The 19,731-nt window shown below is 39.3% G+C and overlaps 1 protein-coding gene across 2 annotated transcripts in view; it reads right to left on the reverse strand.

The window, feature by feature from the left end:
• Positions 1-983: 983 nt before the first annotated feature.
• DMC1 (DNA meiotic recombinase 1) overlaps positions 984-19,731 on the reverse strand; it is a gene marked incomplete at both ends in the record, with an annotated part of 37,885 nt that continues 19,137 nt past the window's right edge. For both annotated transcript variants that reach the window (XM_082666141.1, XM_082666140.1), the window contains 2 exons: positions 984-1,053; positions 8,198-8,314. In XM_082666141.1, the coding sequence (XP_082522267.1) occupies positions 984-1,053; positions 8,198-8,314 (187 nt within the window). The remainder of the gene's footprint in view (positions 1,054-8,197; positions 8,315-19,731) is intronic.

Here is a 19,731-nt window from a genome sequence, read left to right on the forward strand (position 1 = left end):
CCGGGAGGATCCCACATGCCGCAGAGCGGCTGGGCCCGTGAGCCATGGCCGCTGAGCCTGCGCGTCCGGAGCCTATGCTCCGCAAAGGGAGAGGCCACGGCAGTGAGAGGCCCAAAAAGTCATGCTATCTTGACCACCCAAAATTATAAAGTTCCTAATTACCTTCCTTTTTACCTTCCCAGTAAAATATGTATGTATCAGAAGTACATTTTTATTTTTTAATTTAAAAAATTTTTTTTTTTGCGGTACGCGGGCCTCTCACTGCCGTGGCCTCTCCTGTCGCGGAGCACAGGCTCCGGACGCGCAGGCTCAGCGACCATGGCTCACGGGCCCAGCCGCTCTGCGGCATGCGGGATTCTCCCAGACCCGGGCACGAACCTGTGTCCCCTGCATTGGCAGGCGGACTCCCAACCACTGCGCCACCAAGGAAGCCCCAGAAATACATTTTTAAAAGGTAATTTCAACTTGTCGAAATGTCAAATGATTTAAAATTTAGCTTAATTTAATGTTTCTTTTCTGTTGCTATAAATATGAATATATAGTTTGATATCATAAATAAAAAAGCTCTTTTGTGTGTCCTGTAAACATTCTTCCCTTAAATGTCTCCCTCATTTGGAAGTGTATTCACTTCTGTAAGTGTTTGGGGGGCAGCTGTTAGGAGGAGGAGACATTTCTGAGCTCTTAGACTTGCCATCTGCTTAGTGGCTCACTTTGGGAAGCTAAAGTGAGGTACCCCTTCCCCAACTATTTTTCAAAAGGTTTATTCATTCATGTACATATTTATATTCCTGAACCGACATACAGTGTGTAGTTATTGTAAATCAGAGACCTTTAAGATAAATATGATTTAATTCTCTTTTGCTGACTTTCCTTTAATAACACATGAAAAAAAACAGACTCTTCAAGATCTGAAATTTGAGACTGCTTTTCCATTTCTTCAGCTCCTAATAAGCACTAAGAAGCAATTTGCATCAATTCGCCACCTACTCCTTGGCATCCCCAATTCCTCCAGCAGTTATTGCGAAGGTGGCTTCATTTTCAGGCATCTCAGGGCTAACAGAATACAAAGGAACAGAAGTTTATAAAAAGCTCTATTTCTATAAATACTATATTCATGTCACAGCATCACATTCCTATTAGTCTGAGTCTCCAGAGACATGTGAGTTGGTACAGCTAAATGTGGACTACAGAATTTTCCTACAAGTATTATCAACCATCACAAACATTTATTGAACAACTTCTATATGTAAGGTTCTAAACATCAAGAAAAACTACCCCACACTTGGAAATAGGCAAAAAGGGATAACTGTGTGTTCTTACAGTGCACTGTCAGGTATTATGTAGCAGACCCTTGGAGGCTTATCTGATTCTAAATGGGTATGTACCTCATACAACTCAATAACAAAAAAACAACCCAATCGAAAAATGGGCAGAAGACCTAAATAGACATTTCTTCAAAGAAGACATACAGATGGCCAATATGCACATGAAAAGATGCTCATCATTGCTAATTATTAGAGAAATGCAAATCAAAACTATAATGAGGTATTAACTCACACTGGTCAGAATGGCCATCATTAAAAAGTCTACAAATAGGACTTCCCTAGTGGCGCAGTGGTTAAGAATCTGCCTGCCAATGCAAGGGACACAGGTATTGTAAATCAAATACCTCAATAAAAATTTTTAAATGGGTGTGCACATTTCCATTGACTAGACTAATGTAGGCAAAAACCATAAAAGACTTTGAAATGAACTAAAAGATAACTGAGTACCTTCAGCGAAAAAATAGGTTGCCTAACACATCCTTCGAGGTTATCCAAATCTATGAGGACTCCGTGGCTTTCATTGTCTTTGAGCTGTTTTACAACTCCATGAGCTGTAGAAAACTATGAGTCATACAAATTATCCTGGTTCATAGAAATGTAAATTGTGTGAGGAGGAATGCAATTGATTATTGTCTTATGGATATTGACCCATTTTTTATCAATTTGTGATTCATTTCAGCATTACTTGTTTGACTACATATGTGTGGTAATTTGATTTTTCCTTTGATCTGGTTATAAAATCTTATTGGTTCCTGCATGAGGTAATGAGTTAAATAAAATCTTTGACATTTTATACTTGTACGAGTCATGATTTCATGCTCTTTTAAATTTTACCTTTTAATTTATTCTACAGCTCTATAGGAGTAGAGATTAATTTGTAGAAAACTGATAACAATGCAGATTATTCTTATGATGCCAGTCTACAGCAATGGAAATGAATTTCATTGTGTAGAGAAACAATTGATTTCTCTCCAGTAGAAAAGACAGCTTCAAATTTTACAATTTATTGCCTGGTAGGATATTAACCAGTTTTGTATCTATTAGCAAATTTATTTCAGCATTGCTTTGACCAACTACATAAATCTCTGTTCCTCAAATTATCCTTTGAATCAGTGGTTTCCTCATTAATTAAGGAGTTGAATAAAATCTTTGACACGTCCATTTTATGCGTATTTGCAGAAAGTGATGTTTTTAACTCTTTGAAAATCATACTTTAGCATGTACTAGACCCCACAGAATTTACAAAAATGAGACAGAGTCTTTACTCTCAAGAAGCCTAAAAGGTGAGCTATGACATAACAAATATGCAAAGTAAGCTAAGTTCCATAAAGTCAGTATATGTTATAGAACTCTAAGGAAAGAAGTTATGCAGGTTAGGTTGATCAGGAAAGATTTCATAGATAATAGAGGACTTCACAGAAGCCTTTGAGACAGAAATGGGGGTATTCCATTTCTAGCACAAACAAAAGGGTAGGAATAGAGAAGCTTGTTTTGTGTATAAGAAAGAGAGGAAGAATAAGAAGTTAGGTTTAGATATGTTGAGCTTGAGATACCTGTGGGGCATTGATGTAGAGGAGGTCTGCAAGTAGTTGGAAATGAATATCTAACACTTGAATAAAATGTTAGACTAAAAATAGGAATTTGAAAATTACTGACCATGAGAGAAAGAGCCTACTGCTACTTTGTGCTGTTATTATATTCAGGTTATGGTGACTGTACGGTAATATTAATAGCTTCCATTTATTAAGTATTTACTATTATGTGTCAGTCTCCCTTTTATTATTTCATTTAAACTTTACGATTACTCTGTTGGGTATGTATTATTATCCACATTTTATAGATGAGAAGACTGAGGTTCAGAGAAGTAATTTGATCAAGGTCACAGTGCTGGGAATTGAAGATGCCAGGATTAGAGACTAAGGTATTTGATTCCAAAGCTCATGGTCTTAATCAGTAGGCTATATTGTCAAGCAAAATTGGTTTTTGTTTTTTCATTTTGTTTGTTTGGTTGTTTTGTTTTGTTTGGAGGGTGCAGATTAGCTAGTATACTTTGAGCACACCATGGGTAAGGTTACTTCCCTTAAGAAAGAGCAGAGGAATCTCCCTGGAGGATAGAACATGAGCTATAGATAAAGTAGGTCTTGCTAGACTGAAGTTGGAGTTGAAGAATAAGAAGGCGTGAGTGGAATTAGAAAATAACTTTTTGACTTTGATGGAAAATAGTCAGTCACTTAAAAATGGCAGGAAGACAAGGAGTTGAGAAAGAGGGAAGCCAAGCAAAGTATCTGCTAAGTTGAACCAGGGATTTTTGCTTGTTTGTTTGTTTTGGTTTTGAAACAGAATAAAAAACAATGACTTTAGAAACTTGACCATTTGTATGCCTTTTCATTTTTTGTAATTGTTTAAAATTTGATTTTCCTTTGAATTCAGTAGAGTTTTAATGTTCACTGATCTCAGATATGCTAAGTAGAATAAAATAAATGGGGTTTTTATTCACTCAAAGTTTTAAAGAGAGAAAATATACACTTGAGGGCCAGTTATAGTTACTTACAGAAGCAGTAACTATAGGCTATTCAAGGAAAAAGGCTAGGTTCCCTTTTGTAGTCACTCCTGTATTCCTGGGAATTATGAGAACCCTTTTCTGCTCAATTCTTGGGGAATTCTGTTTTAACAAGAAATGTCTTTCTCTTACATCTGTATAAGGTAGTAGTTGAAGCCATGGGAGTAGCTATAGCAGACTAGCTATTACTACCCTGAATAGATAATCCTTAATAAACTAAGAAATAGTGTAGTGGTTAAAAGTGTAGACCCTAGATTCAGACAGTATAGATTCTAATCCTGGTTCCATTACTTATTGGTTTTGTGATGTGGGGCAAGTCCATTCACCTACTCATTAAGAAAATATTTACTGGGACTTCCCTGGTGGCGCAGTGGTTAAGACTCTGCCTGCCAATGCAGGGGAGTGTTTGAACCCTGGTCCAGGAAGATCCCACATGCCGAGGAGCAACTAAGCCTGTGCGCCCCAATTACTGAGCCTGTGCTCTAGAGCCCGCACGCCACAACTACTGAAGCCCGTGCACTCTAGGACCTGCGTGCCACAAATACTGAGCCCACGTGCTGCAACTACTGAAGCTTGTGTGCCTAGAACCCATGCTCTGCAACAAGAGAAGCCAGCGCAATGAAGCCGTTGCAATGCACATCGCGACGAAGAGTAGCCCCTGCTTGCTGCAACTAGAGAAAGCCCGCGTGCAGCAACAAAGACCCAATGCAGCCAAAAATTGAAAAAAAAGAAAAAAGAAAAAAAATTTACTGAGCACTTCCTATATCCCTGTTGTAGGCACTTGAGATCCGTATGTGAAAAAAATAGACAAAGATCTCTGGCCTTGTGGAACTTATATTTTGGGGAAGGACAGACAGACAATAAATAATGGACATAATAAATAAATAAATATGTGATATGTTAGAAAATAAGTGTTACAGGGAAAGAAAAAAATAGAGCTGGATAAGGGAGATTGGAAGTATGGAAACTGGGACAAGGCTAGCTGCAATTTTAAATAGGGAGATCAAGATAGGCATTTTGTTGAGAAGGTAACATTTGATCAAAGACTTGAAGGAGCTGAGGGAGAGAGCCAGAGAGAGGGCTATGTAGGGGAAGCTTATTCCAGGCAGGGAGAGCAATAATCACAGAGGCGAGGCCCTAAGGGAGGAGTGTGACTGGCATGTTTCTGGAATATCAAGGTGCCCACTGAAGTTGAAGCATGGTGAGCAAGGGGGAAAACAGGAGGAATAAGAATAGGGCCATTCATGTAGTGCTCTGTAAACCAGTGTAGAGACATGGGCTTTTATTCTGAGTTAAGATGGGGAGTCATAGGAGTGTTTTGTTTTGTTTTGTTTTGTTTTGCGGTACGCGGGCCTCTCACTGTTATGGCCTCTCCCGTTGCGGAGCACAGGCTCCGGACACGCAGGCTCAGCGGCCATGGCTCACGGGCCTAGCCGCTCTGCGGCATGTGGGATCTTCCCGGACCGGGGCACGAACCCGTGTCCCCTGCATCTGCACGCGGACTCTCAACCACTGCGCCACCAGGGAAGCCCCATAGGAGTGTTTTAAAGAGAGGATAGATATGCTCTGACTTGGTGTTACAAAGGATCATTCTGGCTTCTGTGTTTAAAATAGACTGTAGAGGGGCAGTGGTTACCTAACTACTTGGGGCCTTGGTTTCCTCATGTGTAAATGGGGATAATAATCTCTATCTCTTAAGGTTGTCCTTAAAAACAATGAAAAAGTAAATAAATAAAGCACTTGGCACAGGCCTAGCACATAGTAGCCACTCAGTAAGTGTTAGCTATCATTTATAGCATCATGATCTTCTCTACCAAAAATTTTTTCTAAAGTCAAGGAGAATTCTTTGTGAGAAATCTTTAGAGACCAGAAAGAAGGCAGTACAAGATGCACAGCAAATTAAGTTTTCACATTTTAAGTTCTGATCTAGTTTTGCTATTTTTATTCAGATTTATGAAAAGTTGACATGACTAACTTCTACGATAATTTTAATTATCCTTTGTTGAGACTGCAGAACCCTAGTGTTCTCTTAGGACTGTAAAAACTGCAGAGGTTATTTGTTCCTAAAAGTTTGGAGGACTTGATTAAATATACAAATGATTGAACATGTAGATGGAATTCATTCATTTATTAATTCAACAAATAGTTATTGAGCTCTTACTATGTGCCAAGGACCATGCTAGGTGCTGGGGACATTAGTGAACCAGACTCAGTCCCTGTAGTGAGGGAGATGTACATGTAATCAGATGATTACAATTCAGAGTGAAAAATGTTTCAGAAAGTTCTAAGCACAGCAATCTGTCCAAGATATAGACCAAGAAATTTTAGTAAAATTATGGAACAATCCTACTATCTACTTAATTCAACAAAGAACATTTGTAACAAATTTCTAGAGATTGCTGAAGCTCTACAAAGCATAGCACTTGCATATGTGTATCACAGTCTTCTACAGGGACTGATGATGAAAAGCAAAATGGTCTGAATAAAAACCAGATAGAGGGGGGAACTGATTATTTAATATTTTTCAATGACAATACATAGTAAGTACTGTGATTCATAGTCAAAACCAGATACAGAGCTCATCTGATTCCTTTTTGGCTGATTTTTCCTTCCCCAGGGTAAAGAGTTATTACAAATCTTTACCTTGTTGCCAGGATTGGCTAATCAGTCAGTCACAAATACATCTATTATGTTCGAGGAACTAAGAATACAGTGGTAAGCAAGAGAATAGTATTTCTGTCCTCAGCGTATTTACTGTCTAGTGGGGATGACATATGTTACATAAATCATTACTAATGGAATGTAAGCTCCATGAGGGCAGGGCCTTGTCTTTTTGTTTTGTTCACTGCTCTATCCCCAGAATCTAGAACAGCTGATATGTAATAGGTTTCTCTGTAAAAACTTATTAAGCTTATAACTCTTTTTTTTGTACTGTTTGATTTTATTTATTTATTTTTTACCATGTACATCAATTATGTTGTCAAAGTTTATTCATATATTTGCATATGTATATATGTATATTATAATACTTGCATGTACATACATGTATATAAATGAGTGTATGTGTATATATGTACATCTACATATATGCATACACACACACACACATATATGACTCCTTTTGAATTTGGACAGAAAACCCCAATGGCTTCAGTTTCCACAGGAAAGCTGAAGTTGACATGACCTTCCAGAACATTCCAGCACCATCTTTGCAGGGGGAGACAGGAGAGGGGTAAGAAGTACTATGCAAGCCTTACAGGAAAAGCCACGTTATTGCTTTTTTAACAGTAAAACCACCAGCCTCCTTCCAAGCTGCATACTTGCAAATCTTGAAAAGTTCGAGAAAAATCTTTAGCCCCAGCCCCATGCCAGGCTCTAGTTTTGCAGTTTATCTCTAAGTGGCTGAAACATTAGCTTTCTCACTCTAAAGAATGTTTCCTTACTCTCTTGGTTTATCAGCTTCAAGGGCCTGAGGAGCTTTCTCGGGTCAGAGAGGGGCCTAGGTCTGCAAGAGCTGGAGCTAGAGGCCTGGAGCCCAGCAACCCTACCAGCTGGCCCAGCAGCACCCTATGTGTTGAAATCCAGCTCCAGCAGCACTCCCACCAGCCCCAGGTCTCTGAGACATGTGCTCAGAAAGTGACCAGGGGCCACCCCTTCCAGCTCAACCTTTCTAGACCCAGTCAAAGTCATGAATCCTGAGGAACAGCTGCAGGGAAGGTGGGGGTACCCTCCCCTGCCAACCCCTCAGATGGGCAAAAATGGGGGAGGTCCACAGAGAAGGGTCAGCAGCAACGCTCAGGAAGGGGTGGGTAATGCCTCCCCAATTCAAATCGCTTTAGGTTTGTTGCTGGTAAAATCTAAGCTTATAACTGTTAATTAAATAAGTAAAGTACTGTGAAAGAATAAAAGGTGTAATATAGAGTATTAGCTTAGAATGTAAGGGTCAGGGAAAGGTTCCTTGAGGAAGCAGTGTTTAAACTGAAACCTGAAAAAAAAACTGGCAGAAAGAAAGAAGAACATCCCTATCACATGCTGTACTTTTCCTCTATTTACCTCACTTCAATTGGAATCATTTCATTTTCTAGCTTCACTGTAAGATTGGGAAGGTCAGAGACCAAGTCAATTTGTCAACAAGATCTCCAAATCCCTAGAACCCAGTACACAGTAGGGACTTCTCAATGAATTGCATACTTTTTGAGAAGGAAATTCAAACATGTAGTGTCTGCCAGTGGAATAATTATAGCCTCTCAGGAGAGGCAATTCTATATAATATCATATGCGCAAGAATCTGATTAAGATAAGAAATATTTACCTGTCATAAATCTTGGCAATTCTCAGCTCTCCTCTTCCCTTTCGCAAGCTTATTCTTGTTGTTGAAGCATGAGCCAGAATGTGTCCCCCGATGGGTTTTTTGGGGTCTGCCTGAAAACTGAATTAATAAAACACCTTTTCAGGTTTCATCATATGGACTATATACAGTACTACCTGCAATTACAAGGCAACTTTTCTGTGGAGTATGGCAGGGGACAGAGTAGGTTTGCGTTCTAAACAAGCAGAGGCTTGTTCATAAACCAGGGAATGGGCTAGAGTTTGGAGCTGCTATGTACCCCATTGCCATCCAGTTCAGGCTTCTGAGATTCCTATGATAAATGGTTCATGTTTTGTTTGATTTTTTAAAAATAAAAAAACAAATAAAACACTACTCACTGTTTTAGGATAAATCTTGGGGTTAAGCAATTTTTCTTTACAAAATACAAAGATTGAATTTATTCATTCTTTCATGTATCAGAAGTATTTATTAATGGCTTACTGTGTGCCAACCACTATTCTAGTCTAATGAATAAGTAATATCCAACCCTCCCTCATGATGCTATGACATAAATGACAGCAGATTGAGAACCTCCTTCTTATTCATTAACTGTACATTGGAAACCTTCAGTGTTGTACTGGTTATGAATTTAAGGTGAGAAGAATCTCAGAAATATCTTTATTGCTGATGTCTAAAGTTTGTTCTTCTAAAATAGGATACAAAAAAGATAAGCTCTTACTATGATTTTATCAATTCAAAAATATATTATGATTGCAAGGTAGTTACAAATATTGACACTCTTGAGAGATATACTCACTAGGGGACTAACACTCACTTGGCAAGAAGTAAAAGGTTCTTAATAAACCTAATATAGTAAGCCCACCCTTCAAAAAAGCCTAGGTGCAAAAAGCCTCCGCAAAATACTAGCAAACCGAATCCAGCAACATATCAAAAGGATTATACACCATGACCAAGTAGTATTTATTCTAGGAATGCAAGAGTGGTTCAACATAGGAAAATCATCATTGTGATATACCGTATCAATAGAATGAAGGAGAAAACCACAAGATCATCTCCTTTGATGAAGAAGAAAATCTAGGCTTCAAAATCATCAACAAATGGAACTGAACTTAAACTAACAGGTTACACTTGATCAAAATAAATTTTGGTATAGCATAATAGCCTCAGCTTTGGGAGAATTCAGTTGCAAGTCAATTCAAATTCTGCTTGCTCCATGAAGTTCAGGATTCTGTTTACTGTAAGCATGAGGCTTGGTGTAGTGACGATGTGGCTGATTGACACGAGGCTAAAAAGATTGTAGGTTAATGGGGATATGAAGCTCTCTGGGAAAGGAGTCTGCTAATATAAACTGCTGCTTTTATTTTATTTTATTTTTTATTTATTTGGGCAACTCCTCACAGCACATGGGATCTTAGTTCCCTGACTGGGGATCGAAACCGCACCTCCTGTGTGGGAGTGCGGAGTCTTAACCACTGGACCTCCAGGGAAGTCCCAAACTGCTGCCTTTTGATGGCTGTTCATTTCACTGCTTAGAGTCTTAGGTGGTGGGATTTTAGTCCATCATATATCCAAGCTGACTTGTCTTCACTCAGGGCACCACGGGGATGGGTTTGTTGGCTGTCCGTTAGTGCCTTCTGAGTTTTGTGGAGTCAAACAATTGAAAAAAATAAAAAATAAACTGCTGCTTGATTAAATGGCTCACAGGTTAGGACCAGCTGGCTGGGGTTGGATAGGATTGATTGATTCAGCAGGTCCAACGTGAGAACAAGAACAGAGTTAGTTTTGGAGTGAACCACTATCAAGAGAGTAGCATCCAGGCAGGTGAGACTGACAGGAGTTAAGAAGTCAGAAGATAGGTTGCTTTACTCAGACAGCTGAAAGGGTAGTAAAGCAATGAAGCCCTTTCACTTGGATGGAATAGCTAGAGATGAATTGTCTCTATAACGCTTACAGATCAATGCCACTCTTTTTAATGGAATAACTCTAAACCTTCCAGGTTACCCTCCATTACAGGTGGTTCTTCAAGGTCTTAAAAGGATCCTATGTTCTACATAGATGGGCTGCTTGAGGGTCTGATGATATTCTCAGCTGGGCTGTGAACTCTGAACTTGCAAACACTGTATTTATGCTTCTTTAGTGCATTTTTCATGTCCTGCCTTTAGTGCTATTATTATTTACATATTTATTCCCCCTCAATTCCTCGCCTATTACCTATCACTAAGCTCCTTAAGGGCAGATGACATTGTATTCAGCTCTGTAGCAACCAGCCACACAGTGGGTGCTCAAAAATATTTTTTGTGCTTAAGACATAGAAGTTACAAAAATACCAAGGAGAATATTGGGCAATAGAAAGATAGGTGCCCCTACAGCAGGTAGACCAGTTAGAAACTGCTATGAAGAGGAGACAAGAAAGGAGAGTCGGGGTTCGCTAAATGGTCAGAGAGAAGTTTTAACAGCTATGTTAATGCTTCTCACAGATGGTCTCTCCATACTGCCTAGTAATTCTTCTATATGAGCCTGGTTAACCTCACCTCCCCTTTACCAAACTTTCAGTAGTCTCCTTAAGTGCTCTTTTCTGTTCTTTTCCCTAACTTCGGATGACATTGCCTGCTTCTTCACAAAGAAAAGGAGGGCTCTCAGGAAGACAGTCCCTCAACTTCTGCTTCTTTTTGTCTGCTACCTACATACAGTCCTCCCTCGGTATCCACAGGGGGATCCGTTCCAAAACCCACCTCCCAACCATGGATACCAAAATTCACGAATACTCAAGTCCCTTATATAAAATGGTGAGGTATTTGCATGTAACCTACACACATCCTCCCATATACTTTATTTTTTTAATTAAAAAAAATTTTTTAGGGCTTCCCTGGTGGCGCAGTGGTTGGGGGTCCGCCTGCCGATGCAGGGGGCGCGGGTTCGTGCCCCGGTCCGGGAGGGTCCCGCGTGCTGCGGAGCGGCTGGGCCTGCGCGTCCGGAGCCTGTGCTCCGCAGCGGGAGAGGCCACGGCAGTAAGGGGCCCGCGTACCGAAAAAAAAAAATTTTTTTATTGGAGTATAGTTGATTTACAATATTGTGTCCTCCCATATAATTTAAATCATCTCTAGATTACTTATAATACCTAATACAATGTAAATGCTACACAAATAGTTGTAAATACAATTTAAGTTCTATGTAAATAGCTGCTAGAGCACAGCAAATTCAAATTTTGCTTTTTAGAACTTTCTGGATTTTTTTATTCTGATTATTTTTGATCCTAGGTTGGTTGAATTCATGGATGTGGAACCTATGGATACGAAGGGCTCACTGTACTTATCTACAGCTGTACTCATTCTTCCTCCTCAAACTTTTATTTTTTCTTATTTCAGCAAGTCCTCTTATACCTCAATGCCTTTATAAACTCAGTTATCTCTGAAGCAAAAGCCCCTTTCCTATTGTGTTTGCTCATTTAGCTCCTACTCACCCATCAAGTGTCATCCCTTCTTGAAAACCATGCCTGATACCCTGAAACAGAGTAGAGCCTACCTCCCCTGTCCTCTCATATCACTATTATATAACTCTATTAAAGCACACTACATTATAATTTTTAATTCATGGGTCTCATTCCCTAACTATACTCTAAATCCTTATTCATTTTAGTAACTCCAGTGCCTAGAAAAGTACCTATAATATAAAAGACACTCAATAACGCTTGTTGAATGGATACGGGAAGAGAAGAAAATTTGGGTTTCCTCCGAATTAGATCCTTTTAGACACAGATTTGTGATATATCTTCAAAGAAGCTGTAATTCAAGGAACTTTTAAAGCGTGTTCTGACAGAAAGGGAAATGTAAAAGGAGACAGGATTTCCCCCTAATTGAAGTAATCCTCCCCACCTCCACCCCCTTACGGATAATCTAAGGAAGAGCAGGAATCTAGGTTTTAGCTGTATGGCTATGTTTTTTTCTTAACAAAGTATTGTTTGTTATTACCAATGTGGTACCCTATGCACAGAATAGGTACTACTGCCTGTCATTGATTACTCCAGGTGAAGAGCCTGAGTGTTAAGAATGTCGTTTCCGGACTTCCCTGGTGGGGCAGTGGTTAAGAATCCGCCTGCCAATGCAGGGGACACAGGTTTGAGCCCTGGTCCGTGAAGATCCCACATGCCACGGAGCAACTAAGACCGTGTGCCACAGCTACTGAGCCTGCACTCTAGAACCCACGAGCCACAACTACTGAGCCCACGTGCCACAACTACTGAGCCCACGTGCCACAGCTACTGAAGCCCGTGCACCTAGAGCCCATGCTCTGCAACAAGAGAAGCCACTGCAGTGAGAAGCCCACGCACCACAACGAGTAGCCCCCGCTCGCCGCAACTAGAGAAAGCCCTCACGCAGCAACGAAGACCCAACACAGCCAAAAATAAAAATAAATAAAATAAATTAAAAAAAAAAAGAATGTCGTTTCCAAAGGGAGATGATTTTGAATGAACTCAATGAGAAATAAATGATAAGATCGGCAAAAGTGCTAAGAAATCATATAGGAAAGATAATATGGGGAGAAAAAAGTCCTAAAAAGTGACTCATAATGTAAGAGGTTATACTTAATTAAAATAAATTGCAACATAGCATAACAGCCTTAGCTCTGGGAGAATATCAAGCCAATTCAAATTTTACTTGCTCCATCAAAATGTTCAGGATTCTGTGTAGAATTTCATGTAGAATTTATGGCTCTTGACTTTTCCTGTAGGTCACTAACACTTTGATAATTTAATAAAAGATATAGACTCTCCCCCAGAAAAATGCACATATGTACACATACAAAAATTTTCATAAATTTAGGAGATTCATGGTCCACCCCGCCCCCTGCCCCAGTGTGGTTGGCTATTAACAATAACATTCACAACCAAGATTTACTGAGTCCTTACTATGTGACAGACACTTCTAACTCATCTAATTATTTCCCTTTGCTTGGATTCCATATTTAGTAAATAGCTTTGGATTAAAATTTGGATTCCTATAGAGGTCTGCCTACAAGGAGAGAATGCCCTGGTCACAAGAACTTCAAATGTAGTTACATTTTTCTTTATCAGTAAACTGGCCCTCTGATCTTTCATTGAGTCTCATGAGTTTGATTAATGTGAGTCTGTCCCTGAGAAATGGATTTATGCTCAGTAGGATGACCACATCAAATCTCTGTCCATAAGGCTGAGGACCCTGAACACTGGTCAACTCACCAGGGTAATGGATACATCCCTGCAAAGCGTCTCATATGACAGCATGCTAACCTTTCTCCAGGCACATACAGCCTCAATGTGCTAAGTGGTGTAAGAGCTTTAGAGTTAGACCTGGGTTCAAATTTTGGCTTATCAGCCAGCCATATGACCTCAGGAAAATTGTTAATCATTCTAAGAGTCTGTTTCTTCATTTTAAATGGAGGATAATAATTGTACCTAACTGGTATGGTAGTTGTAACAATAAAATGAAATAATTTAGGTAAGGCATTAACCCAGTGACTGCAATTATTATTATCTGCCTTCCTAATCCTGATTCCCTTATTATCTATGTTACCTTGGGCTGATTATTTACCTTTATGAATCTCAGTTTCTTTAACTGTAAAATGGGAACCAAAAAAACCCCTTACTTTTTAGGGCTGTTGTGAAGATTCAAGATATATTTAATCTAACTCATTGGGAGCCTACTACATGCCAGGAACTGTGCCAGGTCATCTATAAAGCATTAGATTTACCCTTTCAGTAATCATGGCACATAAGAGATACTCAATAAATGGTAACTATTATTATTTAACTAAGTGATTCAGTTAAAATCCTCTTTCAGTGACTTGTTAATCAAGAAACATTTCTTGGGCTTCCTTGGTGGCGCAGTGGTTGAAAGTCCACCTGCCGATGCAGGGGACACGGGTTCGTGCCCCGGTCCGGGAAGATCCCACATGCCGCGGAGCGGCTCGGCCTGTGAGCCATGGCCGCTGAGCCTGCGTGTCCGGAGCCTGTGCTCCGCAACGGGAGAGGCCACAACAGTGAGAGGCCCGCGTACCGCAAAAAAAAAAAAGAAAGAAAGAAAGAAAGAAACATTTCTTCAAGTTTCTTTGAACTTCTTGAGTATTCTAGCAGTTATAAACAAGTCTTGAGGTAAAGTACAAGAAGGTGTAATAGCATTCCACATTCTTTTAGAGGGCTTTAATTTACTTCTATTTCTGACCAAGTAAAAACGGCTTCAGAAAACCACCCACATGCCTCCTTTAGCCTACTCTCTTATTTCCCCTTTTTTTATATTATCTTCTCTTCTTTCCTCCTTTTCTCAGGGGGATGGGGGAGTATGAGGAGAAGGAGGAAGAGATGGGAGTGGATATTAGGAATAAAGAGGGGCCAAGAAAGATTGTTTCATTTATCCCCCTCTGGTTGAACAGGATACAGCCTGTTATGTTGTTTACAGTAAGACCCAGAACCTCCTGACCTTCCAACTGCAAATTAGGGTGCAGGGAGTATAGGATTATGGTGATGGTAGGGCAGGTGATATTTTTCTGGGAGTGAGATAGGAAGAATAGCACAGTGAGACTAAAAGAGCATCAGCTTTGAAGTCAAAGAAACCTGGGTTCAAAATCTGACTCCTGTTTTTTAACTGTATGATTGAGCAGCTAGGCACTCTGAGCCTCTGTTTCCTCCTTTATATATTAGGAATAATAATAGTGTCTACCTCAAATACTGGTTGGAGTGGAGGCCTTGAGGGGTCTGGTAAGGGCAAACTTGAGGGACAATTGGTACTCCTGGTACTTTTGACTTGCTAAGGGTTAAGCTTAAAGATGGAATTTTTGAGAAGGGGTCCATTGAGAGAAAGACTGGGTGAACCATGTCCAAGAGAGAGGAGGATGTTTTGAGATTAGAGGAAGATAGAGAATTTTGGTGAAAAAGAAGAGATGGTTAAAAAAAAAAAAAGGAGTATGTTTAAAAAGTTTTGTTAAATAACCCCACCCCCCATTTCCTCCCAAAATATGCAGAAAAATCTACATTTTTCAAATTTTTGAAGATAGAATTCGGCAGGGGGTTGTTGCGGGGTTGGGGAGAGATATAGCAATATACTGAGACTGGCTTCATAGAACAGGGAGGTCTAGGAGGCTGAGTTATGTTGGGGTGATATGAGAATTATATAAGATGATACATGAAAGCACTTGGCACATGCTAAGCAACCAATAAATATAAGTGCTCTTAATTTTGAGGGAGAGGAAAGTAAAATTCAAATAATTTAAATGTTGCACAAGGTCACAATGCTAATGACTTTGGTTTAATGCTTTTTCTCTAACCGTATTGCCTCTTTTTTTTTTAATTAATTAATTTATTTATTTATTTATTTTTGGCTGCATTGGGTCTTCGTTGCTGTGCAGGGGCTTTCTCTAGTTGCAGTGAGCGGGGGCTACTCTTCGTTACGGTGCAGAGACTTCTCATTGCGGTGGCTTCTCTTGTGGAGCACGGCCTCTAGGCACGCGGGCTTCAGTAGTTGTGGCTCACGGGCTCTAGAGCGCAGGCTCAGTAGTTGTGGCACACGGGCTTAGTTGCTCCGTGGCATGTGGGATCTTCCCAGACCAGGGCTCGAACCCGTGTCCCCTGCATTGGCAGGCAGATTCTTAACCACTGCGCCACCAGGGAAGTCCCGATATTGCCTCTTAATTTATACTAATGATGTAGAATCAGTAAGTGGCATCCTTAAAGAATAAACTGCACATTTACAAGACTGCAAATGTTCTAAGATGACTTTTAGGGAAACAAATACACAAGTGAAGTCGGGGGCAACATCATGGTCTTATTTGTTGCTTATCTTATTTTTGCTGTGGTATGGAGCTTTACAGGCTGATACTTTGACTTTATTTCCAGGCCTTCATCAACTGGCTCATTCTAGTTCTAAAATCTGTATCTGTAAGCCTCATCTAGGAGTTACTGCTCTGGTGTATCATATGGAAGCTCCTCGCCTCTATAATTTTGTTCCTTTTTAATACGATGTGCCATCAAGTATAATGCAGGGATGGAAGCCTCAATTATTGTCAGTGTACTTGGGTACTCATACCAATTACAGTGATATTTCTCTGCCAGGCTCCAGGGGAGTTGCAGCTTGGAGTTCCTTAACACTGAGAAACAAAGATATTTCCTTTATGGGAAGTATTCTAATAGCATTTGAAATCCTTTAGTTTAAAACTGTCCTGTTTTCTTTTTTAATTTAGCTGTGGCAATATATGTGCTTTACAGCACATGCATTTAATTTGTATTGTTATGATGTACTTTAGAATATACTAATTATAGTGAAATTTGTTTCCATATAACTTGGCTAGGTGGAGGAGATGCTGTTTCAAAGCAGATTCACCCAGCAAAAATACTAGTCTTTGTTACCTTCTTCGGCTCTTTTCTTAGCTTATTTCATTATAAATCTCCTCCCCTCTTTGAACTTCTGCAATTATTTCCTTTCTGTCATTTCTCTATTTTTCTCCTATTGGAGTCAATTCAAAATGGTTTTAAGCTTTTTGAAACTTTCTACAAATATAAGAAAAAGAACCCTATCTGACCTAATTTCCACAGACTTCCTTTGTCTTCTAACTCTAGGTCGATAGTTTTGGCCTCTTCAATGTTCCCTCCCTACACCTGAAGAAAGAACATTGCTCTTTAACTTGTACTGTTTTATTTGAATGCAACCCACTTCCTCCCTCTGAGCCAATGAGTCATTTTCTCTTTTTAAAGCGAGCCTTAAAAATCTCCCATTTCTCTTCAGTTTAAAATTATTCTCTTTGTGAAGTACTTTATGTCCTGTATATGAAAGATACCCTATAAAACAGAGAATATTGCCTTAACCCCTCAAGGACTACAGACAATGCATGACCAACCAAGACTTTAAAATTTTGAGTTAAATGGACATCATTTATTTTTTTCCTAATGGAGGCAAGGCACATAGTCTCTGTTGTTCACTAGTGAATTCCTAGAACCTTGATATATAGTAGATTTTCAATAAATATATACTGAATGAATAAATGATTGATTTCCCCCTCCTCAATCTTTTTAACTTGCTTGGACTTCCCTGGTGATCCAGTGGTTAAGACTCTGTACTTCCACTGAGGGGGCATGGGTTCGATCCCTGGTAGGGGAGATAAGATCCTGCATGCCGCATGGTGCGGTCAATAAAACTCAAAAAACAAACAAACAAAAAGATCTTGCTTAAAACCTTTCATGTAATTAATACTTTTCACATTGGAATCTCCTGTAATTAAGTAGAAAATATCATAAAAGCGTATTGAAAAGTGAGAGCTATAGCAAACTGCAGAAGATGCAGCAATACTCTTAGCGTTTAGTTTAGAAAATGCCTAAAGAGAGATACATTCATTTCAGCACAATTTACATAATTTAGAATATCATATCAAATATCTTCTAATATATATGTCAATGACTGATTTATCTGCTACCAAATGATGTACTGACTCAGTTTTAAAGTAACAGAACTTTGTACTGCAACCATCAGAGTGATGATATAAGCAAAAATCTGCAATGGATATTATTAAATCCACTGGGTGCAAAACATGATATTTACACAAGTCTCAAAGTATCACCTCACAAATTACTTATTAATTACAAACAGGAGAAGGTCTTTTACAATGGAGAAATCTTGTGAACACCATCTTAATCACATGATCAGACTTATCACTAATAAAGGGACAAACTGCCTCCTGATGTGATATATGGAAAAGGTCATAACATTACTTATATATTAGTAGTTTTCCTGCCAAAAGTGTTTAACATTTTAAATAATGAGAAAAAAATCAACTCCAAATTGAGAGACATTCTGAAAAACAGTTGGCCTGTGCGCTTCAAAAATGTCACTCACTCCCAATACAGGGGGCATGGGTTCAATCCCTGGTTGGCGAACTAAGATCCCGCATGCTGCACAGCGCCACCAAAAAAGAAAGTCAGTGTCACAAAAATCTAACGAAGGTTGAGGAACTGTTTTGGTTAAAGGAAACTGAAGAGACATGACAAGTACATGGGATGCATGATCCTTAACTGATCCTGAATCAAAAACAAAACAAGAAACCCCCCAAACTACAAAGGATATTATTGGAACAATTGGAGACACTTGAATATAACTGTGTATTGGATAAATAGTACACCAATGTTAAACTCCCTGACTGTGCTAATTATGTTGTAGTTATGTAGAAGAATGTTCTTGTTCTTAGAAGAGATGCTGAAGTGCTAAGAAGTGATGTGTCATGATGTCTGCAAATAATTCTCACTGCTTCGGAGAAAACAACTCTCAAAAGGTTCACAGAACATATACACTTTTACATATATGAGCACGTGTGTGTATGTAGCATATAGAGAGATTTTACATACACACGCACACACACAAACACATAGAGGGAAAAAATGTGGCAAAATGTTAACAACTGATGAAAATAGGCAAATGATATTTGTGGACTCATTATGCTAGTCTTGGAACTTTTCTCTGGCTAAAAATTATTATAAATAAGAAGTTGCTGAAAAGACCTTTAAAAAAGCAGTACAGGGCCTTCCCTGGTGGCACAGTGGTTGAGAGTCCGCCTGCCAATGCAGGGGACACGGGTTCGTGCCCCGGTCCGGGAAGATCCCACATGCCGCGGAGCGGCTGGGCCCGTGAGCCATGGCCACTGAGCCTCTGCGTCCGGAGCCTGTGCTCCGCAACGGGAGAGGCCACAACAGTGAGAGGCCCACATACTGTAAAAAAAAAAAAAAAAAAAAAAAGCAGTACATAGATTCAGGGCTATTTTGACTGCTTACTCAGATACATAATGCTCAAAACTCGATGGTGGCAACTGAACTTTCTTTGAATTTTCTGTTTTTTTTTTTTTAAAAATATTTATTTATTTATTTGGCTGCGCCGGGTCTTAGTTGTGGCATGCAGGATCTTTCTTTTCTTTAGTTGCGGCTTGCAGGATCTTTTAGTTGTGGCATACAGGATCTAGTTCCCTGACCAGGGATCGAACCTGGGCCCACTGCATTAGGCGACAGAGCCTCTACCACTGGACCACGAGGGAAGTCCTTATTCGAACTTTCTGTTTCACTATACTACTTTAACTCTCCTTGTCTTTCTTTCTTTTTTTTATTAAATTTAATTTTATTTTTTTTTTTATACAGCAGGTTCTTATTAGTTATTCATTTTATACATATGTCAATCCCAATCTCCCAATTCATCACACCACCATCTCCTTGTCTTTCTATTCACTGCCATCTTTCAAGCAGAGCCATCAATATGTATGTTATGTGCACAACTATTTCAACAAATTCTGAATATGCCTAGTGTGGAGTGAAATTCTGTTTCTTCAAACAGGAGACTTCTCTCATAGCAAGTCTCTTATAAATATATAAGAGACCCATAAATATATCTCATGTATATCCTGTAAATATAAATATATTATATTTATATAATAATAAATATATAAATTAAATATATATCTCATGTGTATCCTGTAGAGAGCCTGCTTTTTTTGTTTGTAGGCTAAGAGCTTATCAG

This window comes from Grampus griseus (genome assembly GCF_964374135.1).
Source record: "Grampus griseus genome assembly, chromosome: 11".
Taxonomy (NCBI): Eukaryota; Metazoa; Chordata; class Mammalia; order Artiodactyla; family Delphinidae; genus Grampus; species Grampus griseus.